Source organism: Tupaia chinensis, unplaced genomic scaffold (genome assembly GCF_000334495.1).
Source record: "Tupaia chinensis unplaced genomic scaffold, TupChi_1.0 Scaffold000355_1, whole genome shotgun sequence".
In the NCBI taxonomy this organism is placed as follows: Eukaryota; Metazoa; Chordata; class Mammalia; order Scandentia; family Tupaiidae; genus Tupaia; species Tupaia belangeri.
The window spans coordinates 15,199,464-15,220,253 of record NW_006159850.1 but is presented as its reverse complement, the minus strand read 5'-3'; the positions used below and the strand labels follow the sequence as shown (position 1 = coordinate 15,220,253).

Genomic DNA, 20,790 nt, shown 5'->3' with positions numbered 1-20,790 from the left:
TTTTTTTTTTTTTTTTTGAGAGGTTTTTGCTATAGAGCGTGTGTGCTCACCAGAAGGACAGAGAGAGAGAGACAGAAAGTGAGAAATCACCCCCCGGCGGGATGGCTACGCTACAATCCCTTCTCCTCCATTCTCCTCTCTGGATCTTGGGCACGCATGCACACGCACCCAGCGTGAGTTTAAGTCACCACGCCCAGGACTCAAATCGTAGTCGACTCCATGAGAGTCTAGCGACATAGCCATTACGCTAACTGCTGGTCCCAGGCCCCAGTTTTAATAGCCACAGGAAAGTCCATTTTATGAATGGCTATAAATTGTTTAAATATTCAGAGATAATATTCAATAACAGCTTAGAGGTTGTATTTTAGAACGAGAGTGTATGAGTTCAAATCCTGCCTCCAACAGTTACGATGCAAGTTACATAATGTGCTCCTCCTCAGTTTACTAATCTGTAAAATGAAATATGATCATCTTTACATTGTTGAGTTGTTGTGGGAGTTAAATTACTTATGCATCTTATGAAGAGTACATAAATTAACACTCATAAGGTATTGTGTCTTAAACTGTTCTCCTGGGGAACTTGTTAACATAACAGATTCTGATTCAGTAGGTCTAGTGTAGGGCCCGAGCCCATGTGTTTGTTTTAAGCTCCTAAGTGATGTACTACACTTTGAATAGCAAGGAAGTGAAATACAGAGAATAAGTAGTCTTAATACTCCATAAGTATTACCTATTTGTGTTGTTTCAAATTATCACCTCTTATAAGTAGTTTTGGCTAAAACTTTACCCATGAGTCTTTTCATTGCTCATTTCCATACATCCTGAAAACGGGGCTACTGGGACTAAAATTACCCCATAGTTTCTCTAAAGCATCTATTTCTTCCTTTCTTTTTTTTCAGTTCTGGGCTTGTCACTTGATTCAAAGATCTAATTCATAGAATTTTAGCACTTGGAAAAGGAACCTTAGAGAGATGGTCTACTAGTGAGACCAGCTGAACCCCTCACCCTCTCTGCATCTTTCCATCTGGAAGTATGTGCCGGGCAGGATATTTTGGTAGTCACAACTACCTGGGAGAATGACCAGCATTTAGGAGGCAAGGGCCAGAGAAGCTTAAGGGCTTCCGTGTGTGGAATAGCCCCATACAGCAAAGAATTGCGCTGCCCCAAAAGCCACAAAGTTCCCCATTGAGAATCCCTTTGTCTTATACATGTGGAATAGGCCCAGAGAGGTCAGGTGGGAAGCGTATTCTGGCAGCTGCTGGAGAGAGCTGCAGCTAGGACACAGTTGTGTCATCTCCCACTGTACTGCTCCTTCCATAGTGATTCTTGGCCTGCCTTTTTCTCTGGACCTGTTTACTTGGTAAATGTGAAGCTTAGTGTAATCACTGCCTTCCATCTGAGAAATTGTAACAAGATCATATATAATAAAGTGGATTGCCCTTTACCTCAGGGTCATCTGTTTGCTTTTATTCTTAGTCATCAAAATGACTAAGATTTCTAAATGTTTGATAGCTATCTCTTAAGATAAGCCAAGAACCAATGCATGCATATGACAGAAAATAACACTCTTGGGATTTGGATCCTGAGTTCTAATTCCTTTTCTGTCAGTGATTTGCTGAGTAATCTCTTGAAGGATGCTAAAATTTCATTTACCCTATTTTGAAGTTATAAAACTAGAATGAAAAAATACTGTGTCTGGATATATGCTGACTTACCACTTAGGATGGGAGAAAGAGATTTTGTTTTGTTTTGTGCTTCATATTTCTGTCCAATTTTTTTTTTTGGAGAAGTTTTTTCGCTATAGGGCGCGTGCGCTCGCCAGACAGAGAGACACAGAGAGACAGAAAGCGAGAAATCACCCCCAGGGGGGATGGTCATGCCGCAATCCCTTCTCTTCCATTCTCCTCTCAAGATCTTGGGCACGCACGCACATATGCCACTGGGTCCGGGACGCGAACCGCAGTCGTGGGAGTCCAGCGACATAGCCATTACGCTAACAGCTGGTTCCCTCCAATTTTTTAAGCCAACAGGTCTAGGACTTGAACTGTGGAGTTGTCCATGTGAGAGCCCAGGACCTTAATCACCATGCCACTTACTGACTGGCCCCTTCTTTCTGTCCAATTTTAAAACTTCATTTTATTTTAATTGTCAGAGGGTGTGCACTTGCCAGAGAGACAAAGAGGAGAGGGAGAACGCACTCCCCAACAGGCTTGGTCATGCTATAGTCCCTTCCTCATTCCTTATCCTGTCAGAATTTTGAGCAAGACACAAATGTACCTGGTATGTTTTTAAGCTACCAGACCTGGGACACAAACTGCAGTTGGCCATGTGGGATCTGGCTCCCTTAAACAGTATGCTATGAGCCCAGCCTTACTTTAAAATTTTAATAGAATTTATTTTTATGTTATGAAGTTGGAATATAAATCTATTTTATTTCGAAACCTTTTTTAACATTTGAATACTTTTTAAAAATAATTATTTTATTTAACATTATTTTCATTTGACCAGAGGGACAGAGGGAGAGAGAGAGAAAGAGAGAGAGAGAAAGAGGGAAAGTGAGAAAGCAAGCTGCCAGGTCCTGGATCCAAACCATGGTCAGCCATGTGGGAATCCAGCTGCCTTAATCACTATGCCACCTGCTAACCCCTAACATTTGAATACTTCTGAACTCAACATGTAGCTTACAGATGATGGGAGGTAATAATTTAATTAGCAGGGTTTTTCTTTTTTTTTTTTTGGAGAGAGATTTTTGCTATAGGGCATGCTGGAGAAGCAGGCAGAAGGTAAGAAATCACTCCCCAGAGAGGATGGCCATGCTGCAATCCCTTCTCCATTCTCCTTTTGGGATTTTGGGCATGCATACACATGTGCCCGGTGTGATTTTTAAGGCTCTGGGTCTGGGATTTGAACTGCTTTTGACTACATGAGAATCAGTGCTGTAACCATTATGCCATATGCTTGTCCCAATTAGCAGTGTGTTTGTGTGTGTATGTGTGTGTGTGTGTTTTCTTCTTTCTGAATAGTTATCCTGACAGCATCTAGTTTAGTCTAGTACAGTTCTGACACTGACCATCAGAGTGAGTGCAGATTTCACAAATTCAGGGGCAAGTCTTTAATGATGTGGTCTTTACTTCAGACTGTAGCTACACTTGGTGGGGTCCCCACACCATCTGTACTTCTGGTCAACTGGCTACAAATTTGGCAGTTCCCACCCCCTCCTCAGGTTTAAGACTTCAGTATAATGACTCACGGGACTCAGGAAAGTGCCTTATTTATAATTACAATTTTAGTATAAAGGATTCAAATCAGAACCAGCCAGCTGAAGGAACAAATAGAGTGAAGTCTGTGGGGGCCCTGACTACAGAGCTTCTGTGCCCTCCCTCTATGGGATCAGCCTGTCACTCTCCCAGCACATCAGAATGTTCACCACCAGGAAGCTCCACTGAACTTTGTGCAGTCCTAATAAATTGGCTTTTCATTATGAAGGCATGATTGACTGAGTCATTGACTTCATGATTTAACTCAGTGTCCAGCTTCCTTTGTTCCTCACCCAGGTCAGGCTGAGTCAAAGCCCCACCTCTTTAATCACCTTAGTTGGTCTTTCTGATGACTACTCCTGAACCATCTCATCTCTTAGCATAAACTCAGGGAGGTCCAAGGGGCTCAGGACACTCCCATTACCTGGGACAAAGGCCAGTCATATTCTTTATTATACAGTAATGATGTGTACAGATTAGTGTATCTTTCAAATGATAGTATATTTGGCTTAAGGACATATGGTAATTTAAAAACCACTGTTTAAGTTTCTTGGTACAAGATCACATGAAGTTCTTTGAACTTTCTTCTGTGTAATTTACTCTTTTTAAAATTTTTAATTTTTAAAAATATTTTGTCATAGGGTGCATGTGCGCACCAAGAGAAACAAACAGTGAAAGGGAAAGTGAGAAATCATTCCCCAGGGGGGATGGCCATGCTGCAGTCACTTCTCCTATATTCTTCTCCTGGGATTTTGGACTCGCAGATATGCCAGGCATGATTTTTCAAGCTGCTGGGTCCAAACTTGAACTGCAGTTGGCCATGTGGGAGTCCAGCATCTTAACCACCCTATGCCATCTGCTGGCCCCTCTGCACAATTATTTTAACTATGTAAAATACTAGCCTTCAAGAAGCTAGATTTTGGGACCAGCAGTTGGCATGATGGCTGTGTCGTTGGCCTCCCATGTAGTTGACCGCAATTCAAGTAATGAACCTGGTAGTTTAAACTCACACCGAGCGCATGTGCGTGCGTGCCCAAGATCTCAAGAGGAGAATGGAGGAGAAGGGATTATCGCATAGCCATCCCCCTTGGGGGGTGATTTCTCGCTTTCTCTCTGTCTGTCTCTCTGGGGAGTGCATGCACCCTATAGCAAAAACTTCTCCAAAAAAAAACAAAGCTAGATTTGTAATGAAACCAACACAGGTCAAACCCTGGTCATTATACTATTGCGTGCTTCTCTGGGGCTCATGTTTATTATTTGCAAAATAGGCATAGTTTTTTCATTAGTTTGTTTTTGTTTTTTTAGTTTGCTGTAGGAAGACAGAGAAAAAGTGAAAAATCACTCTCAAGGGGAAATGGCAAAGTCACAATTTCTTTTCCATTTTCCTCTAGGGATTTCGGGTGTGCAGACACACGTAACCAGTGTGATTTTCAAGCCAACAGGTTCATGATTTGAACTGCACAGTCAGCTATGTGGGATTCAGCTGCCTTAACCTTCATGTTACCTGCTGGCCCAACATGGGCATAGTTTTATAATGAAACCCTTCAGGATAATGTCAGATATGAAGTAAACATTGATTGAAATGTCTATTTTTTTATGATAGCAGGAAGGAAAGAAAGCACCATCATCAGGGTCTCATCAAATCTTTTTTTTTTTAAGAATTATTTTATTTAACTTTATTTATTATTATTATTTTTCAGTTTGATTAGCCGAGAGAGAAAGAGAAAATGAGAAAGCAAGCCACCAGATCCGGGACTTGAACTGTGGTTAGCCATGTAGGAGAGTCTAGCACTTTAACCACCATGCCACCTGCTGGTCCCATGGGTCTCATCAAATCTTTTTTTTTGGGGGGGTGGAGAGATTTTCGCTATAGGGCGCATGCGCTCGCCAGACAGACAGAGACATAGAGACAGAAAGCAAGAAATCACCCCCCGGGGGGATGGTCACGCCGCAATCCCTTCTCCTCCATTCTCCTCTCAGGATTTTGGGCACGCACGCACACGTGCCCGGCATGAGTTTTAAGCCACCGGGTCCGGGATGCGAACCATGGGCGACTACGTGGGAATCCAGCGACATAGCCATTACGCCAACTGCTGGTTCCTTCATCAAATCTTGATCCCTTTTCTCTACCCATGTCAGGATCATAGGTGCCCATGCATGTACCTGGTGTGTTTTCAGGCCATCCCCAGGCTCTGAATCTGTGGTTTGCCATGTGGATTCCAGCCTTCTAGAGCATTGCCTCACCTCTGCACCACAGTGGTTGGGCCTATCTGCATTATTAATTTTAATCTTTGTTTTTGTTTTTTTTTTCCTTAAAGTTTTGCCATAGGGAGCATGCACTTACTGGTCAAAGACAGAGAAAGAGAAAGTGAGAAATCACCCTCCAGAGGGATGGCCATGATGTAGTCTGTTTACCTCCATTCTCCTCTTGCAATTTTAGGTACACATGCAAACATGCCTGGTGTGGTTTTCAAGTTTCCTGGTCCAGGACTGGGACTGCGCAGTTGACCATATGGGATCCAGCTGCCTTAACACCATGCTACCAACTAGCCCAGTGTTTGCATATTCTATATTTAAAAAAAAATTTGTTTTTTTCACATTGCCAAGGGAATAGTCACTCTGCAATCCCTTCTCTTCTCCTTTCTCCTCTCTCAGGATTTTGGGCTCACATTCACACATGCCTGGTGTTTTTCCCCGGGTCTAGGACTCAAACCATGCAGTCTGCCATATGGGATCCAGCTGCTTATCCACCATGCCACTGGCTGACCCAGATTTTACACCTCTTTATTTATTTTGTTCAAGGTGCTGTGTGTTTACCAGAGAGAGAGAGAAAGAGAGAGAGAGAAAGAAAGAGAGATAACCTGCTGTTGATGATATTGCTGCATTGGTTGGCTGGTTTGGAGAGAAATTACCATATGCTATGTATTCAGATTTACATGGACGGTAGTTACTCTTAGAAGCATTAGAAACAAATTAAAACTACTATAATGGGGCTGGCAGATGGTTTGGTGGTTAAGGGCACTGGATTCCCATGTGGCCGGCTGCAATTTGAGTCCTACACCTTGCGGCTTGCTTTCTCACTCTCTCTCTCTCACTCTGTACCTCTGATCAAATTAAAATAAATAAAGTTAAATATGTCTTATAAAAAAACAAACAAACAAACAAAAAAAGCTACTACGACAGTAGTCTCATTGTCTTTCCCAAAGCAGTAGACGTAGTTCACATGCTGAATAGACTTTTTGTTGCCAGCATTACTGTCTCCCACAACTGCTTTGCTGTATGTAATTTCCTTTTGATTTGTGAGAGACTTAACAAATTGCTAATTACCAGCCTGTTAAACTTTTGGAACTTCGAAACACAAAGTTGAGCTGTAAGCATATCACAGCATTTCCCTCCCCCATATTCTCTACTCTCAAGCAGATAGTTTAATGAATAAATGGAATTAGTTCCTCATTTTACTTGTTTTTGTATTTCTTGAAGTATAACTTGTATACTTGTTCATGCTAAATTAATGAAAGTAGATGTCAAGGGTGTCTCAGGTTTTTTTTTCTTTCTCGCCATCAGGGAATATACTTTGTGTAGGCAGAAATATATAAAGATTTCCAACAGTTACAGAGCCTTTATTTAGGCCAGGAAATCTGATCACATAAAATAGAATTAGGATATTTCTATTTCTCTTGATTTTCTTGAGAAAAATAGAAAAATTGAGTGATGTTTAACCTGAAAGTATAATATTTCTTGGTCCTGAATATGTACTCCATATGTGGAATATATAGTATTTAAATACTTTCAATTCTGTATCCTAAAATAGTAGTATGCTTTAAGTAGAATATTATATTAGGAAGGTATCTTTGATACTTTAGATACTTAGATACTTTGATACATAGACTCTTTGCATTCTAAAAAACCATAAAAATAAGCCCACTTTGATTCTTACCGGAATCTTTCTAAAATATCTGTGACAGGGCCAGCAAGTGGCATGGCAGTTAAGGCTGCTAGATACCACATGGCCGGCTCTGTGGTACTAGTCCTGCAACTGGTGACTCGGAGTCACACAGTGCATGTGTGCATGTGTGCCCCAAGTTTCGAGAGGAGGAATGGAGGAGCAGGGATTGCAGTGTGGCCCTGGAGGTTTATTTCTCACTCGGCCTCTCTTTCTCTGTCTCTCTCCTGCAAGCACATGTGCCTTGTAGGAAACAACAACAAAAAAGTGAGAGATGTCTATTTCTCAGTGAGCAATTTTGAGAGACAGGTTTTCATTATTGGATGTCTCTAATAAGAATCTTCCTCATATTTGGTCCAAATCTACCTGTGCAATTTACTGTTCCTAGTCCCAGTCTTTGGAGCTGTATGGTCTAATCATTCTCAATATTTGAAGATACGGCTCTTTATACCCTTAGCTTCCTTGTCTTCAGATTAATCCTCTTTCAATCATTCTCATTACATGACTAGCTGGCCTTTCCAGGGTGTTTTATTTATTTATTTACTTTTTAAGTCTTTCTGAAATGCATGTTTCCCAGAAGAATTCTAACATTGTGTTGGGGAAATGCCTAGCATTGTCACAGACGTTTGTGAATTTTTATTTTCTTTCGCTAGGGATTAATTGCAACTTATTTTTATTTGGAAAAGTTTATTTTCTATTTCTATTAACTCTAGTTTCTATTGTCTTTATAGGCTTTTCATTTTTAGTTATTCTCCATGTAATAATTTATCTTACAGTTTTGGAAGATAAAAGTCTAAACTGAACCGTCAGGCAGGGCCAGGTGTTGTTCTATTTTTGTCTTTTTTGCGCATCAGTATGATTTCTATTCCCAAATTATCATTTTGGATTGTTGTTTATATCTACCTTTGTTGTACTCCCATTTCATGCTATTTTTTTACTTAAACCTTGTTGCAAACAGCATTTTCTAGTTATTCAACCACAAACTATAGACATCTTTCCTGTCTTTCTGTCATGATGAAGTGTGTCACATTTCTCCTAATCAGTACTATCCTTAAGTTTTCTATACAGAATCCTTTTAACGTTCTTTAGGACAGTTTGCACACACACTCGCTTTCTTATACTTGTTTTTTCGTTGGTAGTTTAAGGTGAGGGGAATAGTCTGTTTTATTCTAGTTAAATTTTTATTCTAATCTCGTGGCTGTAGTGGCATGTGGTTGAGGTGCTGGACTCCCACATGGCTGACAGTAGTTCAAGCCCAGACCTGGTGGCTTGCTTTCTCATTCCCCCCACCCCCGCCTTTCTCTCTCTCTCTGGTGAGCGCACATGCCCTGTAGCAAATTGGAATAATAATACATTCTTTTTTTTAAAATATATATATATTTTTAAAAGAATTATTTATTCATTCATTTTATTATAATTTGACCAAAGACAGACACACACACACACACACACACACACACACACACCCCAATAATACATTCTTTAAAAATTTTATTCTAATCTTAAAATATTTTGGATAATAATTGTCAGTATGTTATTGAACACTTCCTACATGGGAGATATTTGGGTAAGCACTTTACATATTTTATTATGTTTTGTTTTAAGAAAATAATAACAAACCTGTAAATTAGGTACTATTGTTAATCCCATTACACTGAAGAATTTAAGGTGAAGAGAGTAGACACCTTGTTCAGGAGCATACAGTTGATAAATGGTAGAACTGAGACTCAAACCCAGGCAGTCTTGACTTTGGGAGCCTATATTCTTAGCGACTGTGTTTGTAACCTTCTGCTCTTTAGTCAAAGCATTGTATAAGACCTGTCTTGCTATTATATATTATAACTAATGTAGCTCCTTCTATCAAAATACTCATTAATCTGCTCCATTTTGTTTTGATTTTGTTTCTGCTGTAGAGCATGTGTGCTCACCAGAGAAGTAGAGAGAGGGAGGGAAAGTGAGAAATCACCCCTGGGGAGAAATGATCATTTTGCAATCGTTCTCCTTTATTCTCTTGTTGGGATTTTGAGCATACACGCACATACACCTAGTATGATTTTTAAGCCACTGGATCCAGGACTCAAACATTACAGCCAACCATGTGGGATCCAGTGCCTTAACCTCCATGCCACCTGCTGACCTCTCATTAGTCACTAAAAAAGTTTTTTTAGGTGCCAGTAAGTGGCATGGTGGTTGAGGCACTGGACTCTCACATAGCCAACCATGATTTGAATCCCAGACCTGGCAGTTTTCTTTCTTGCCTTCTCTTTCTCTTTCTTTCTGGTCAAATTAAAAAATGAAAACAACACATGGAATTAAATAAGTAAATTTTAGAAAAAATTAAAGTGTAACAAATGAAAGTTTTTTATAACACATTTTTAAAGTCATTTAAAATACAGTCACCAGAGAACACAAATGATTACTTGGCATTCTCATTTTGTCTTAGCTTTCACTTAGATCGAGTAGTAGAATTATTTGGGGGGAATTATTGGGCCATGCATGCCTAATTTTTATGAAAGAATCATCTGTGAAGAAAGTAGAAATATATAGTCCTTGGGATGTAGTTGGCAAAGTATTTCCACACTGGGACCAACAGATGGTGTAATGGTTACATTGCTGGACTCCCACATAGTCAACCGTGGTTCAAGTCCCATACCCAGCAGATTAAAACTCACACTGGGAATGTGTGCATGTGTGCCCAAGATCCCAAGAGTAGAATAGCAGAGAAGGGATTGTGATGTGGCCATCCCCTTGAGGGTGTTTTCTGTCTCTCCAGTGAACGCACGTGCCCTATAGCAAAAATCTCTCTTAAAAAAAAAAAAAAGTATTTCCACACCTATAATTATGTATATAGCTTACATGACCAACTATAATCTTTTATATCTCATAATTTTGCTGCCTTTATGTTTGGACCAGAGATTCTCAAAAGACCCTGTGGGGTGCTTGAGATTCTTTAAAGAGGTATGTGTGGTCAAACGGTTTTATAATAATAACTCACTGATACTATTTTTCATGTTCAGTCTCCCATGAGTCTACAGTGATGTTTTCTAGAGTCTGTGTGACATGATATCATGACAGACTGAATATAGAGGCAAATCTTCCATTAAACCAGCAGTTAAAGAAATTTGCAAAAATGTGAAATAGTGACTCTTCTTGTTAAATTAAAAAAATGTTTTTTCCTCATTTTTATAATTGCCAGAGATGCATGCAGTTGTCAGAGAGAGACAAAAAGGGAGAAAGCACCTCCCTAATGGGTGTGGTCACACCATAATTTCTTTTTCTCCGTCTCTTCACCCTGTTGGGATTCTGGGTATATACCTGGACTGTTTCTCTAAGCCACTGGGGCTGGGCGATTGGCCATATGGGATCTGACTCCCTTAACCACTAGGCTATGGAATCGGCCCTAAATATCTTTTTCTAAAAACGTTGGCCCAGCCTGGAAGATGCATTTGGGTAGCAAACTGAGCAGTATGGCTGGAAGCCACATAGCTGACTGGATTTGGTTCCTCATGTCAGCCTGAAAACATGCTAGGCAAGTGCATGTGCCCAGGATCCTGACAAACTGGAGGGCTAGGGAAAAGGGCATCATGGCATGAAGAGACCTGTTGAGGAGGTTTCTCTCTCTCCTGTGTACATGGACACGCTTATCAGGAGGAAAAAAATAATTACAATAAAAATATTGGTTAACATACAGTGAATGGGCTTATTATGATTTTAAAGTGAATAAATAGTTGGAAGTGAAATTTTATTTTCCTTCTTATTCATGATGGTGTGTGTGCACATGTGAGAGAGGGAGAGGAAGAGATGAGCAGCCTCCCAAGGTCTGGTCTTGCTGTGATGCCCTTTCTCCAGTCTCCAGCCCATAGCGTCCTGGTGCTCATGTGTGTCAGTGTGTTTTATGCTGACCGGGCTGGGGATCTTCCATTTGGATCCAGTTTCACTTGAGCAATGTGTTACTGCTGTGCCACTGAGCAGGTTAAAATTCGGACTTCTTTTTTTTTTTTTTTTTGAATTGCCAGAGTGTACGTGCACTTGGCAGAGAGAAAGAGAGAGTGGAGAGAGAAAAATCATCCCCCACTTCAGTGGTCATGTCACAATCCTTTTTTTTCCCCATTTTCCCATCATGTCAGAATTCTAGGTACACACGCATACACATTGGTGTGTTTTGTTTGTTTTTTTCCTTAGGTTTTTGCCATAGGGCATATGTGTTCACTGGAGAGAGTCAAAGGGAAGGAAAGTGAAAATTCACTCTCCCCAGGGAGATGGTTTCACTGCAGTCCTTCTCCTCCATTCTCCTTTTGGGTTGGTTGTATTTTAGGGCATACTGACTCATCAGAGAGAGACAGAAAAAGTGAGAAAGTAAGCCTCAAGGTCCAGGATTTGAACCACAGTCAGCCATGTGGGAGCCCACCTTTAACCACTATGCCACCTGCTGGTCCCAAGTTGATATATTTTTCAAGTCATCAGGTCCAGGACGCGACCTTCTGTGGCTATGTGGGAGTCCAGTGCCTTAACCACTGTGCCACCTGTTGGCCATACCAGTGGTGTTTTTCAAGGCAGAGGGCTGGGTTTCATACTGCTGGTGAACATGTGAAATCCAGTTCCCTTCACACAGTGCTTAACCACCACACTATGAAACAGGCCTGGAAATTCTTAGTTTTGATTTCTAATGTAATAAATATCAATGGATATAACCTATGTAAATATACCTCAGTGGAATTCTCAGAATCGAAAATGGTCCTGAGGGGCCAGCAGGTGTTGTGGTGATTAAGGCACTGAGCTCCACATGGCCAACCATGGTTTGAGTCCTGGATCTGGTGGCTTTAAACTCATGCCTGGCACACATGTGTATGTGTCTGAAATCCCAGGAAGAGAATGAGGAAGAACGATTCTCACTTTCCCTCTCTGTTTTCTCTCTGTCTCTGGTGAGTGTAGAAACCCTATGGCAAAACTTGGCGGGAGGGAAAGGTCCTGAGACCAATATTGAAAACCATTTGCTTAGACTAGTTGAATCGTGGTATTGAAGAACATCTTGGTCTAAAACAAAACTCAGGACTATATTAAAAGAGTTTAAAAAATGAGGACCAGCAGATGGCGTAATAGTTATGTCGCTGGACTCCTATGTAGTCAACCGCAGTTCGGGTCCTGGATCTGGCAACTTAAAACTCACACCAAGCATGTGTGAGCTTGTGTGCGTTCGTGCCCAGAGGAAACAGGATTGTGGCATGGCCATCTCCTGCATCCCAACCCCCCGGGGAGGTGGTGACTTCTTGCCTCTGGGCTCTCTGTCTCTCTGGTGAGTGCACGTGCCCTATAACAACAACAAAAAAACCCTCTAACCCCCCCCCCCCCCAAATGAAGCACTATTGTTACTTACCAAAATTTTTCTTTTGAATTGTATAAGCAGAAGACTGGAACCTACTGAACGACCTCTTCAGATTGTTTACGATTACTTATCTAAGCTGGGGTTTGAAGATCCCATGCGCATACAGGAGGAAGCTACAAATCCTGACCTGGGCTGTATGATTCGATTTTATGGAGGTAAGAATTAATCAACAGTTTGTGAGTATGTTAACTGCTTTTAAGTTGATCATTTGTGTCTCCATCTGCTTTTATATTTTAAAATATATATTTTTTATTAATTTTATTTATTGTTATTTTTTTAAAAGATCATTTAACACTGATCTTATTTTTTTAATAATTATTTATTTTATTTTTTATTTATTCATTCATTTATTTTTTTAATTTGACCAGAGAGAGACAGAGGATGAGAGTGAGAGAGAGAGGAAGTGAGAAAGCAAGCTACCAGATTCAGGACTTGAACTCTGGTCAGCCATGTGGGAGTGTCCAGCACCTCAACCACCACTCCACCTGCTGGTCCCCTATTGCTATTATTTTTAATTAGATCAGAGAGAGAAAGAAAGGGAAAGTGAGAAAGCAGATTATCAGGTCCAGGACTCAAACCACTGTCGGCTATGTGGGAGTTCAGTGCTTTAATCACTGTGCCACCTGCCAGCCTCCTGCCTTTCCATTTTTAACAGTATTTTATCAAAAGCTATTTTTAAGCCAGGTAACTAATGTAGTTAAAAACAACCAAGGAGTTGGGACCAGCAGATGATGTCGCTGGACTCCCACATAGTGGACTGCGGTTCTAGTCCCAGACCTGGCAGCTTGAAACCATGCCAGGTGTGTTGCGTGCATGCCCAAGATCCTGAGAAGAAAATGGAGGAGAAAGGCTTGTGGCGTGGTCATCTACCATGGGGGGTGATTTCTCACTTTCTATCTCTCTGTCTTTCCAGCGAGCGCATGCGCCCTATACCAAAAAAAAATCTCTCAAAAACAAAACACAGCGAAACAGCAACAAAAACAAGAGGTCAGGAGAGAAGACTTTAGTATTAGCCAAAAATGTCTTCACTTTTTATTTCTTTTTTTGTTCTTGATAACTAACTAGGATTATTTCATGTTTGCCAGGATCTTGATTGGATCATGCTTTAAAACCAGTTATTCTTGGGAACCAGCAGTTAGCGTAATGGCTATGTCACTGGACTCCCACGTAGTCGACCGCGGTTCGTGTCCCGGACCCAGTGGCTTGAAACTCACGCCGGGCGCGTGTGCGTGCGTGCCCAAGATCCCGAGAGGAGAATGGAGGAGAAGGGATTGCGGCATGACCATCCCCCCTGGAGGGTGATTTCTCGCTTTCTGTCTCTATGTCTCTCTCTGTCTGGCGAGCGCACGCACCGTACAGTGAAAATCTCTCTAAAAAAAAAACAAAAAACAAAAACCAGTTATTCTTTTCAAGCTCCTGGTAAAGTTTGTGAACTTGTAGATAGTTCAGTGATGTTGAGAAGGTAGTCATTATGATATCATGTGACTTGACATTTGATGAGCCTTTCTGTCAGATTTGTATATTGGTGAATTTAGTGGGCTTTCAACCTAGGATGTTTGACTGTCTTTCCTGTTGTTTTCTCCTATACTTGTTCACCTGGTGACTTCAACAATAGTTATTAAAATCACACCTTTTCTGAATATCACTTTCTAATTATACATAATAACATTCATTGAGTGCTTACCATGTGCTGCTTCATTTGTTTTTTAATTGGTACAGGGTATGTGTGCTTGCCAGAGAGAAACAGACAGGGAGAAAGCACCCCCCAGTGGAGCATGGTCATGCTGCAATCTCTTCTTCATTTCTCCTGCATAAAGATAATTTAAGCATACTAACATACCTGGTATGGTTTTCATGCTGCTGGGACAGGGATTTGAACTATGGTCAGTCATGTGCAACCCGGCCTCATTATCCACTAGGCTGTGGGGCCAGCCCCATATGCTTTTGTGTTACTAATTACCTAATTTACTCAGTATACCCACCCTGTGCTGTAGGAATTGTCATGTTTCTAGAGAAGAAAATTGAGGGGGAAAGTAGTTTAGGGACTTAAATTCAAGGTCATACAATTAAATGACAGACCTTTTTTTTTCCCATAGGGTGCATGCACTCACTGGAGAGAGAGAGACAAAGAAAGACAGAGAGAAATCACCCTGTGGGGGATGGTCACACTATAGTCCTTTCTTCCCTGGTCTCCTCTCAGATTTTGGGCACACATGCAGTGTGATTGTAAAACCACCAGGTCTGGAACTTGAACCACTGTTGGCCATGTGGGAGTCTAGTTCCTTAACCAGTATGCCACCTGCTGGCCCCAGTGACAGATACTTTTTATTTATTTTATATTTTAATTTTTTTAAAGAATTGTTTTATTTGACCTTATTTATTTATTTATTTATTTATTTTTAACTTGGCCAGAGGGACAGAGAGAGAGATGAGAGGGAACATGAGAAAGCAAGCCACCAGGTCCGGGATTCAAACCACAGTCAGCCATATGAGAGTCCAGCACCCCTAACCACATACCACCTGCTGGCCCTGACAGATACTTTTAACACTGACGTTTTAAATTATTATGACCCACTTTACCAAACAGTTGAGCTAGAATGGTGAATGGTAAAATTATTAATGTACAAAGGCATAACCATGTACTGAGATTCTCTGTTCTCATTCTTCAAATTATTGGCTTAGTTTCTGTGCCCCCCCCCCTTTTTTCCTTTTTTTGACAAAGGGCATGTGCACTTTCTTTTCTTTTTTTTTTTTCTTTTTTATTTTAATTTCTTTTATACATTCAATCGCTATAAGTCACTACAGCTTATAAGGTGAACTTACCCAACATGAATACACTTCACGCCAGTCAAGTTGCGGTTACTATACATGTTATCATCAACAGATAATCATCCATTTCTATGTCCCATAAAGGTCTTGCCTCTCTATTTTCTCCTTGATTCCTTTCCTCACACTCTTCTCCATTTTTCACCCTCTTCCCACACTGTAACTCATTATCTGTAACCATTTTTCATGCTTTATATCTTCTAATCTTTCAGTTTCTTTCATAGATTGCGGATAGTTGGCATATAATAAGTGGAGACATACAATGTCTTGCTTTCATAGCCTGATTTGCTTCACTCAGGAGTAAATCTTCCAAATTCACTTACTTTCTATCAAATGCTAGGGTTCTGTTTTTTTTTTTTTTTTCTATAGGGTGCATGCACTAGCCAGAAAAACAGAAAGAGACAGAGAGACAGAAAATGAGAAATCACTCCCCCTCCCCCTTCCCTGGGAGGATGGCCATGCTGCAATCCCTTCTCCTCCATTCTTCTCTTAGGATCTTGGGCATGCATGCACATGCGCCCAGCGTGAGTTTAAGCCACCAGGTCTGGGACTCGAACCATAGTCAACAATATGGGAGTCCAGTGACATAGCCAACTGCTGGTCCCTCTCATTGTGGTTTTTATTTGCATCTCCCTTATGTTGAGCATTTTTTCATATGCTTTTTGGCTGTTCATATGTCTTCCTTAGAGAGTTGTTTGTTCAGCTCATTTTCCTATCTTTTAATTGGGTTGATCATTTATTTTTTTTCCAGTAAGCCACTTGAGTTTGCTATGTATTCTGGTTATCAGTTCCTTATCTGAGGCATAGTTTACAAAAATTTTCTCCCATTCCTAGGGTTGTTGATTTACACTAATTATTGTGTCATGCTGTGCAGAAATTTCTTAATCTGATGTAATCCCACTTTTCTATTTTTGGGATTATTGATGGTCCTTTGGGGTCTTACTTAAGAAGTCTTTGCCTAGTCCAATGTCTCCCAGAGTTTCCCACTGGGGAAATAGTTTGATCTTAGGTTTAGATCGTTGATCCACTTTGAGTTGATTTTTGTTTATGGTGAGAGATAGGAGTCCAGATTCATCTTTCTGCATGTGGATAACCACTTTTTACAGTATCATTTCTACAAGGGTTTTCTTTTCCCCACTGGATAGACTGTCACCCTTTGTCAAAAATCAATTGGCTCTATGTTTGGGGGTTTATGTCTGGGGTCTCTATTCTCTTCCCCTGGTCCACATGTCTGTTTTTGTGCCAACACCATGCTGTTTTGATTATCACAGCTTTGTAATATATTTTTGGGTAAGGGAGTGAGAGGCCTTCTACTTCACTCTTCTTGAGCAGTATTGCTTTGGCAATACGGAGTCTTATTATTTCAGGCACATTCTATGATTGTATTTCTAAATGTGTGAGGAAATTCTCTGGTAACTTGATTGGGATTGTATTAAATATGTAGATTAATTTGGGTAGAATTGTCATTTTGATTATATTAATCTGATCCAGGAAAATGGGATGTCCTTCCACCTCCTTGTGTCATTTTAGATTTCTTTTTTTCAGATTTTCATAGTTTTCCTTGTAGAGGTCTTTGATTTCTTTGGTTAGGTTTGGCATGTGCACTTTCTATTTTTCTCTTCTTTTTTTTTTGAGAGGTTTTTGTTATAGTGCATGTGCACTCACCAGAAAGACAGAGAGAGAGAGAGAGAGAGACAGAAAGTGAGAAATCACCCCCCGGAGGGGATGGCCACATTGAAGTCCCTTCTCTTCCATTCTCTTGGGATCTTGGGCACACATGCACATGTACCCGGCATGAGTTTAAGCCACTAGGTCTGAGACTTGAACCGCCATCGACCACATGGGAGTCCAGTGACAGCCATTATGCCAACTGCTGGTCCCTGGCATGTGTACTTTCTAAAGATGGAAAGAGGGAGGAAGGAGAAAGCACCCCCTAATTGGGGGTATGGTTATATGTAGTTCCTTCTCCTCAATTTTTCCACCCTGCCAGGATTTGGCACATACATGCACACACCCTCAGCTTGCTTTTCAAGCTGTCAGAGCTGGTATTTGAAATGATCAGTTGGCCATGTGGGAATCTGGCTCCCTAGCCACTAGGCCACAGGGCCTTCCTGTCTCTACATTTCTTGATGGTAATTCTATTTTTTTTTTTTTTTTTTTTGACAGAGTGAGAGCGAGAGAAAGAGAGAGAGAGAGAAAGCACGCCATCAGGTCTGGGACTCGAACTGTGGTTAGTCATGTGGGAGTTCCAGTGCCCTTAACCACCACACAACCTGCTGGCCCCAGCTTCATGATAACTCTTAAACATAAAATGATAAGCCAGTTTTATTTAAGGTACTTCACAAAAGAGTTTATTTATAATTTTTTATCCAAGTAGTATTTTATGTTTACAGTTAGATTCGAGGGCCAGCCAGGTTGTGTAGTTTCTGGGGAGACTAGATCCCGTATGTCCAATTCACAGTTTGAGTCCCAGACCTAGTAGGCTGGAAAATATGCCAGATGTGTGTGCATGCATGCCCAAAATCCTAAGAGAAGACTGGAGGAGAAGGGGTTGTGGTTTGGTCACTCAGAGGGGTGCTTTCTCATTTTTCTCCTTCCCCCCAACAAGCACATGTGTCCTATAGCAAATTTTTACAAAGAAAAAAATGGTTTAGTTTTTCTTTTATTCCCATTTATTTATCTTTTTGTTAGTGCTCTGTGTGTTGTGATTTTGATTTTTGTTTTCTTTCATTTCACTCTGAGTAAAGATCATTCTTAGGACGTTTATTTTCTTTTTGCATTTCCTTTGGCTAGAGTATATTAATGTTTGCTTTGTCTATCATCTTTCTTTATTTTTGTTTTTTGATTAGCTGTACTGATTTATAACTACTCTATATCTCAACTTTTGAGAATTAAATCCAATGAAGTAAATTTAGTTTGTTTATTTTTGGAGAGGTCTTTGCTATAGGGCATTATGTACTCGCCGGAAAGACAGAGACAGAGAGACAGAAAGCGAGGAATAACCCTCCGGGGGGATGGCCACGCCACAATCCCTTCTCTTCCATTCTCTTCTCCGGATCTTGGGCACACACACACACGCGTCTGGCCTGAGTTTAAGCCACCGGGTCCAGAATTCGAACCATAGTCGACTACATGGGAGTCCAGCAACATAGTCATTATGTGAACTGCTGGTCCCTGAAGAAGTAAAAATTGAAGCTCATTCTGGAAACAAATCTATTTATTAAGGATTATTGTGACCAGGTGAAAGGAAGTAAACCTTTGTGTTTCTTCAATCTTAGGCCAGTATGCAGTTTAGCAGTTATCATTGAGGAAACTTGCTAAGATTATTCTATGTAGCAAATAGATTATGGTAGGGAGAAAAATAACATTGCTTATCTGACATTGTTTTTATTTCAGAAGCATAATCTGAATAGTTTGGCAAAGTCAGAGGGTATAAAAGACTGTTATGGCTTGCTGAGTCTTTCTAGATTTTATCAGGAAATGTAAACATTGCTTTTCAAAAATACTAGATTATGCAGTCAGAGTGTGAATTCTTTATTTCTTACATCAGTTTTGCAAGTTAAATTCAGATTTTTCTGATAATGCTCACGGTGATGAAACCAATAACTGTATATTACAACTATGTGTTCATCATTAGTTGAAATGTTAGTGCAACATTTTTCTTTTCCATAAAGAAAAACTTGCAATTTAAAACTGAGGAGTACTTCCCCTGACCTAGGTTTTGAAATACTGTATTGAATTTAGACAATAGATATCTTTTTTTAGAGAGAGATTTTTGCTGTTAGGGTGCATGTGTTCACCAGAGAGAGAGAGACAGAAAGAGAAAGTGAGAAATCACCTTTTTGGGTGCCCATGCCACAGTCCTTTCTCCTCTATTGGGATTTTGGGCACACATGCATATGCACCTAGTATTTAATTTGAAGCTACTGGGTCCAGGATCTGAACTGTGGTTGGCCATGTGGGAGTCCAGTGACATAACCATTATTCTATCTGCTGGTCCCAAAATATTTGTCTTAAGATGCAGCATCTATCACTCAAGCAGTGGAATTCTATATTACTCTAAAAATCCTGTAAACTGAAATGGAATAATTTTTATTATCAATTAAGTGTAAAAAGTAAGATGCAAAAGAGTATAAATAGTATGTTACTTTTTATGTAAAAAAGAAAGGAAAATAGACTTACCTGTAGTAGCACACAGGTGGTAGGGCACCACTTCGTGTTACAGGACCCGGGTACAGCAGACACACATATGACCCTGGCTGGTGGGAAGGCTGTCAGGAGGATTGCAACATGGAAAGACCCTATTGGGGATCCATCCCCCCAACCCTGTCTTTTTGTTTTTTTAGGATTTTTTGCTATAGGGCATGTGTGCTCACCAGAAGGGGATAGTAAGAGGAAAAGTAAGAAATCACTCCTTCCCCCCAGGAGGGGTGGTGGGTTGCCACGCCAAAATCCCTTTTCCTCTACTCTCCTCTCAGGATTTCTTGCGTGCGCGCGCACACACACACACACACACACACACACACCTTGCATGAGTTTCAAGCCACCAGGTCTGGGACTCAGGCCACAGTTGGCCATGTGGAAGTCTAGCACCTTAACTACCATGCCACCTGCTGACTTCCTCTTTTTCATTAAATAAATAAATAGAAAAAAGAAAAGGGAAATATGTACACAAGTATATATAGTTCTTGAGTGATACTGAGAAATGCTATCATTTATCACTGTAAAACTTTATTTAAGAATAAAACAACTCGGGTTAGTAACATGGGCCTTATTGTAGTTGAACCTGAATTCTTCATTATATATTTTCATTCTGGAATGGAAGCTGAGCCTTAAAATGTCACTGAGCTCCTTTTTACTCAATGAGATTTTTCCTTCTTTTCTAGCCAGAAAGGAAGGAAAAAGGAGAGGATGCTTGCTCTACTGAAAGAAAGAGAGAGAGAGAGAGAGAAGGAAAATGAGAAAGCACTCCTCATGAGAGATGGTCATGCTGTAGTTCCTTCTTCATTTATTCCCCTTTTGGGGATTTTGGACACACACACACACACGGACACACACACACACACACACACACACACACACGTCCAGCATGTTTGTTAAGTGTCTTCACAACATGACGGGTAGCATTCCCCAGTGATGAAACACACAGTCACACATACACAGACAGATGCATGACATGCACACAGAAACCTCGGTGCCTTTATGATGCCTTTTTATGACTAGCCTTATAAGTCACTATCACTTTCCCCACTTTGTGTTTTTATTTATTTATTTATTTTTAGAAGTTTTTCTTATAGGGCACTTACACTCGCCAGAAAGACAGAGACAGAGGGACAGAAAGCGAGAATTCCCCCCCAGGGGAGATGGCCGCGCCGCAGTTC

General features: G+C 40.6%; 1 protein-coding gene across 1 annotated transcript in view; it reads left to right on the top strand.

Annotated features, from left to right (window-relative positions):
* Positions 1-20,790, top strand: part of PHLPP2 (PH domain and leucine rich repeat protein phosphatase 2) — a gene marked incomplete at its 5' end in the record, with an annotated part of 74,314 nt that overhangs the window by 5,389 nt on the left and 48,135 nt on the right. The window contains 1 exon segment of the mRNA XM_014589414.2: positions 12,605-12,738. Within this exon segment, the coding sequence (XP_014444900.1) occupies positions 12,605-12,738 (134 nt within the window).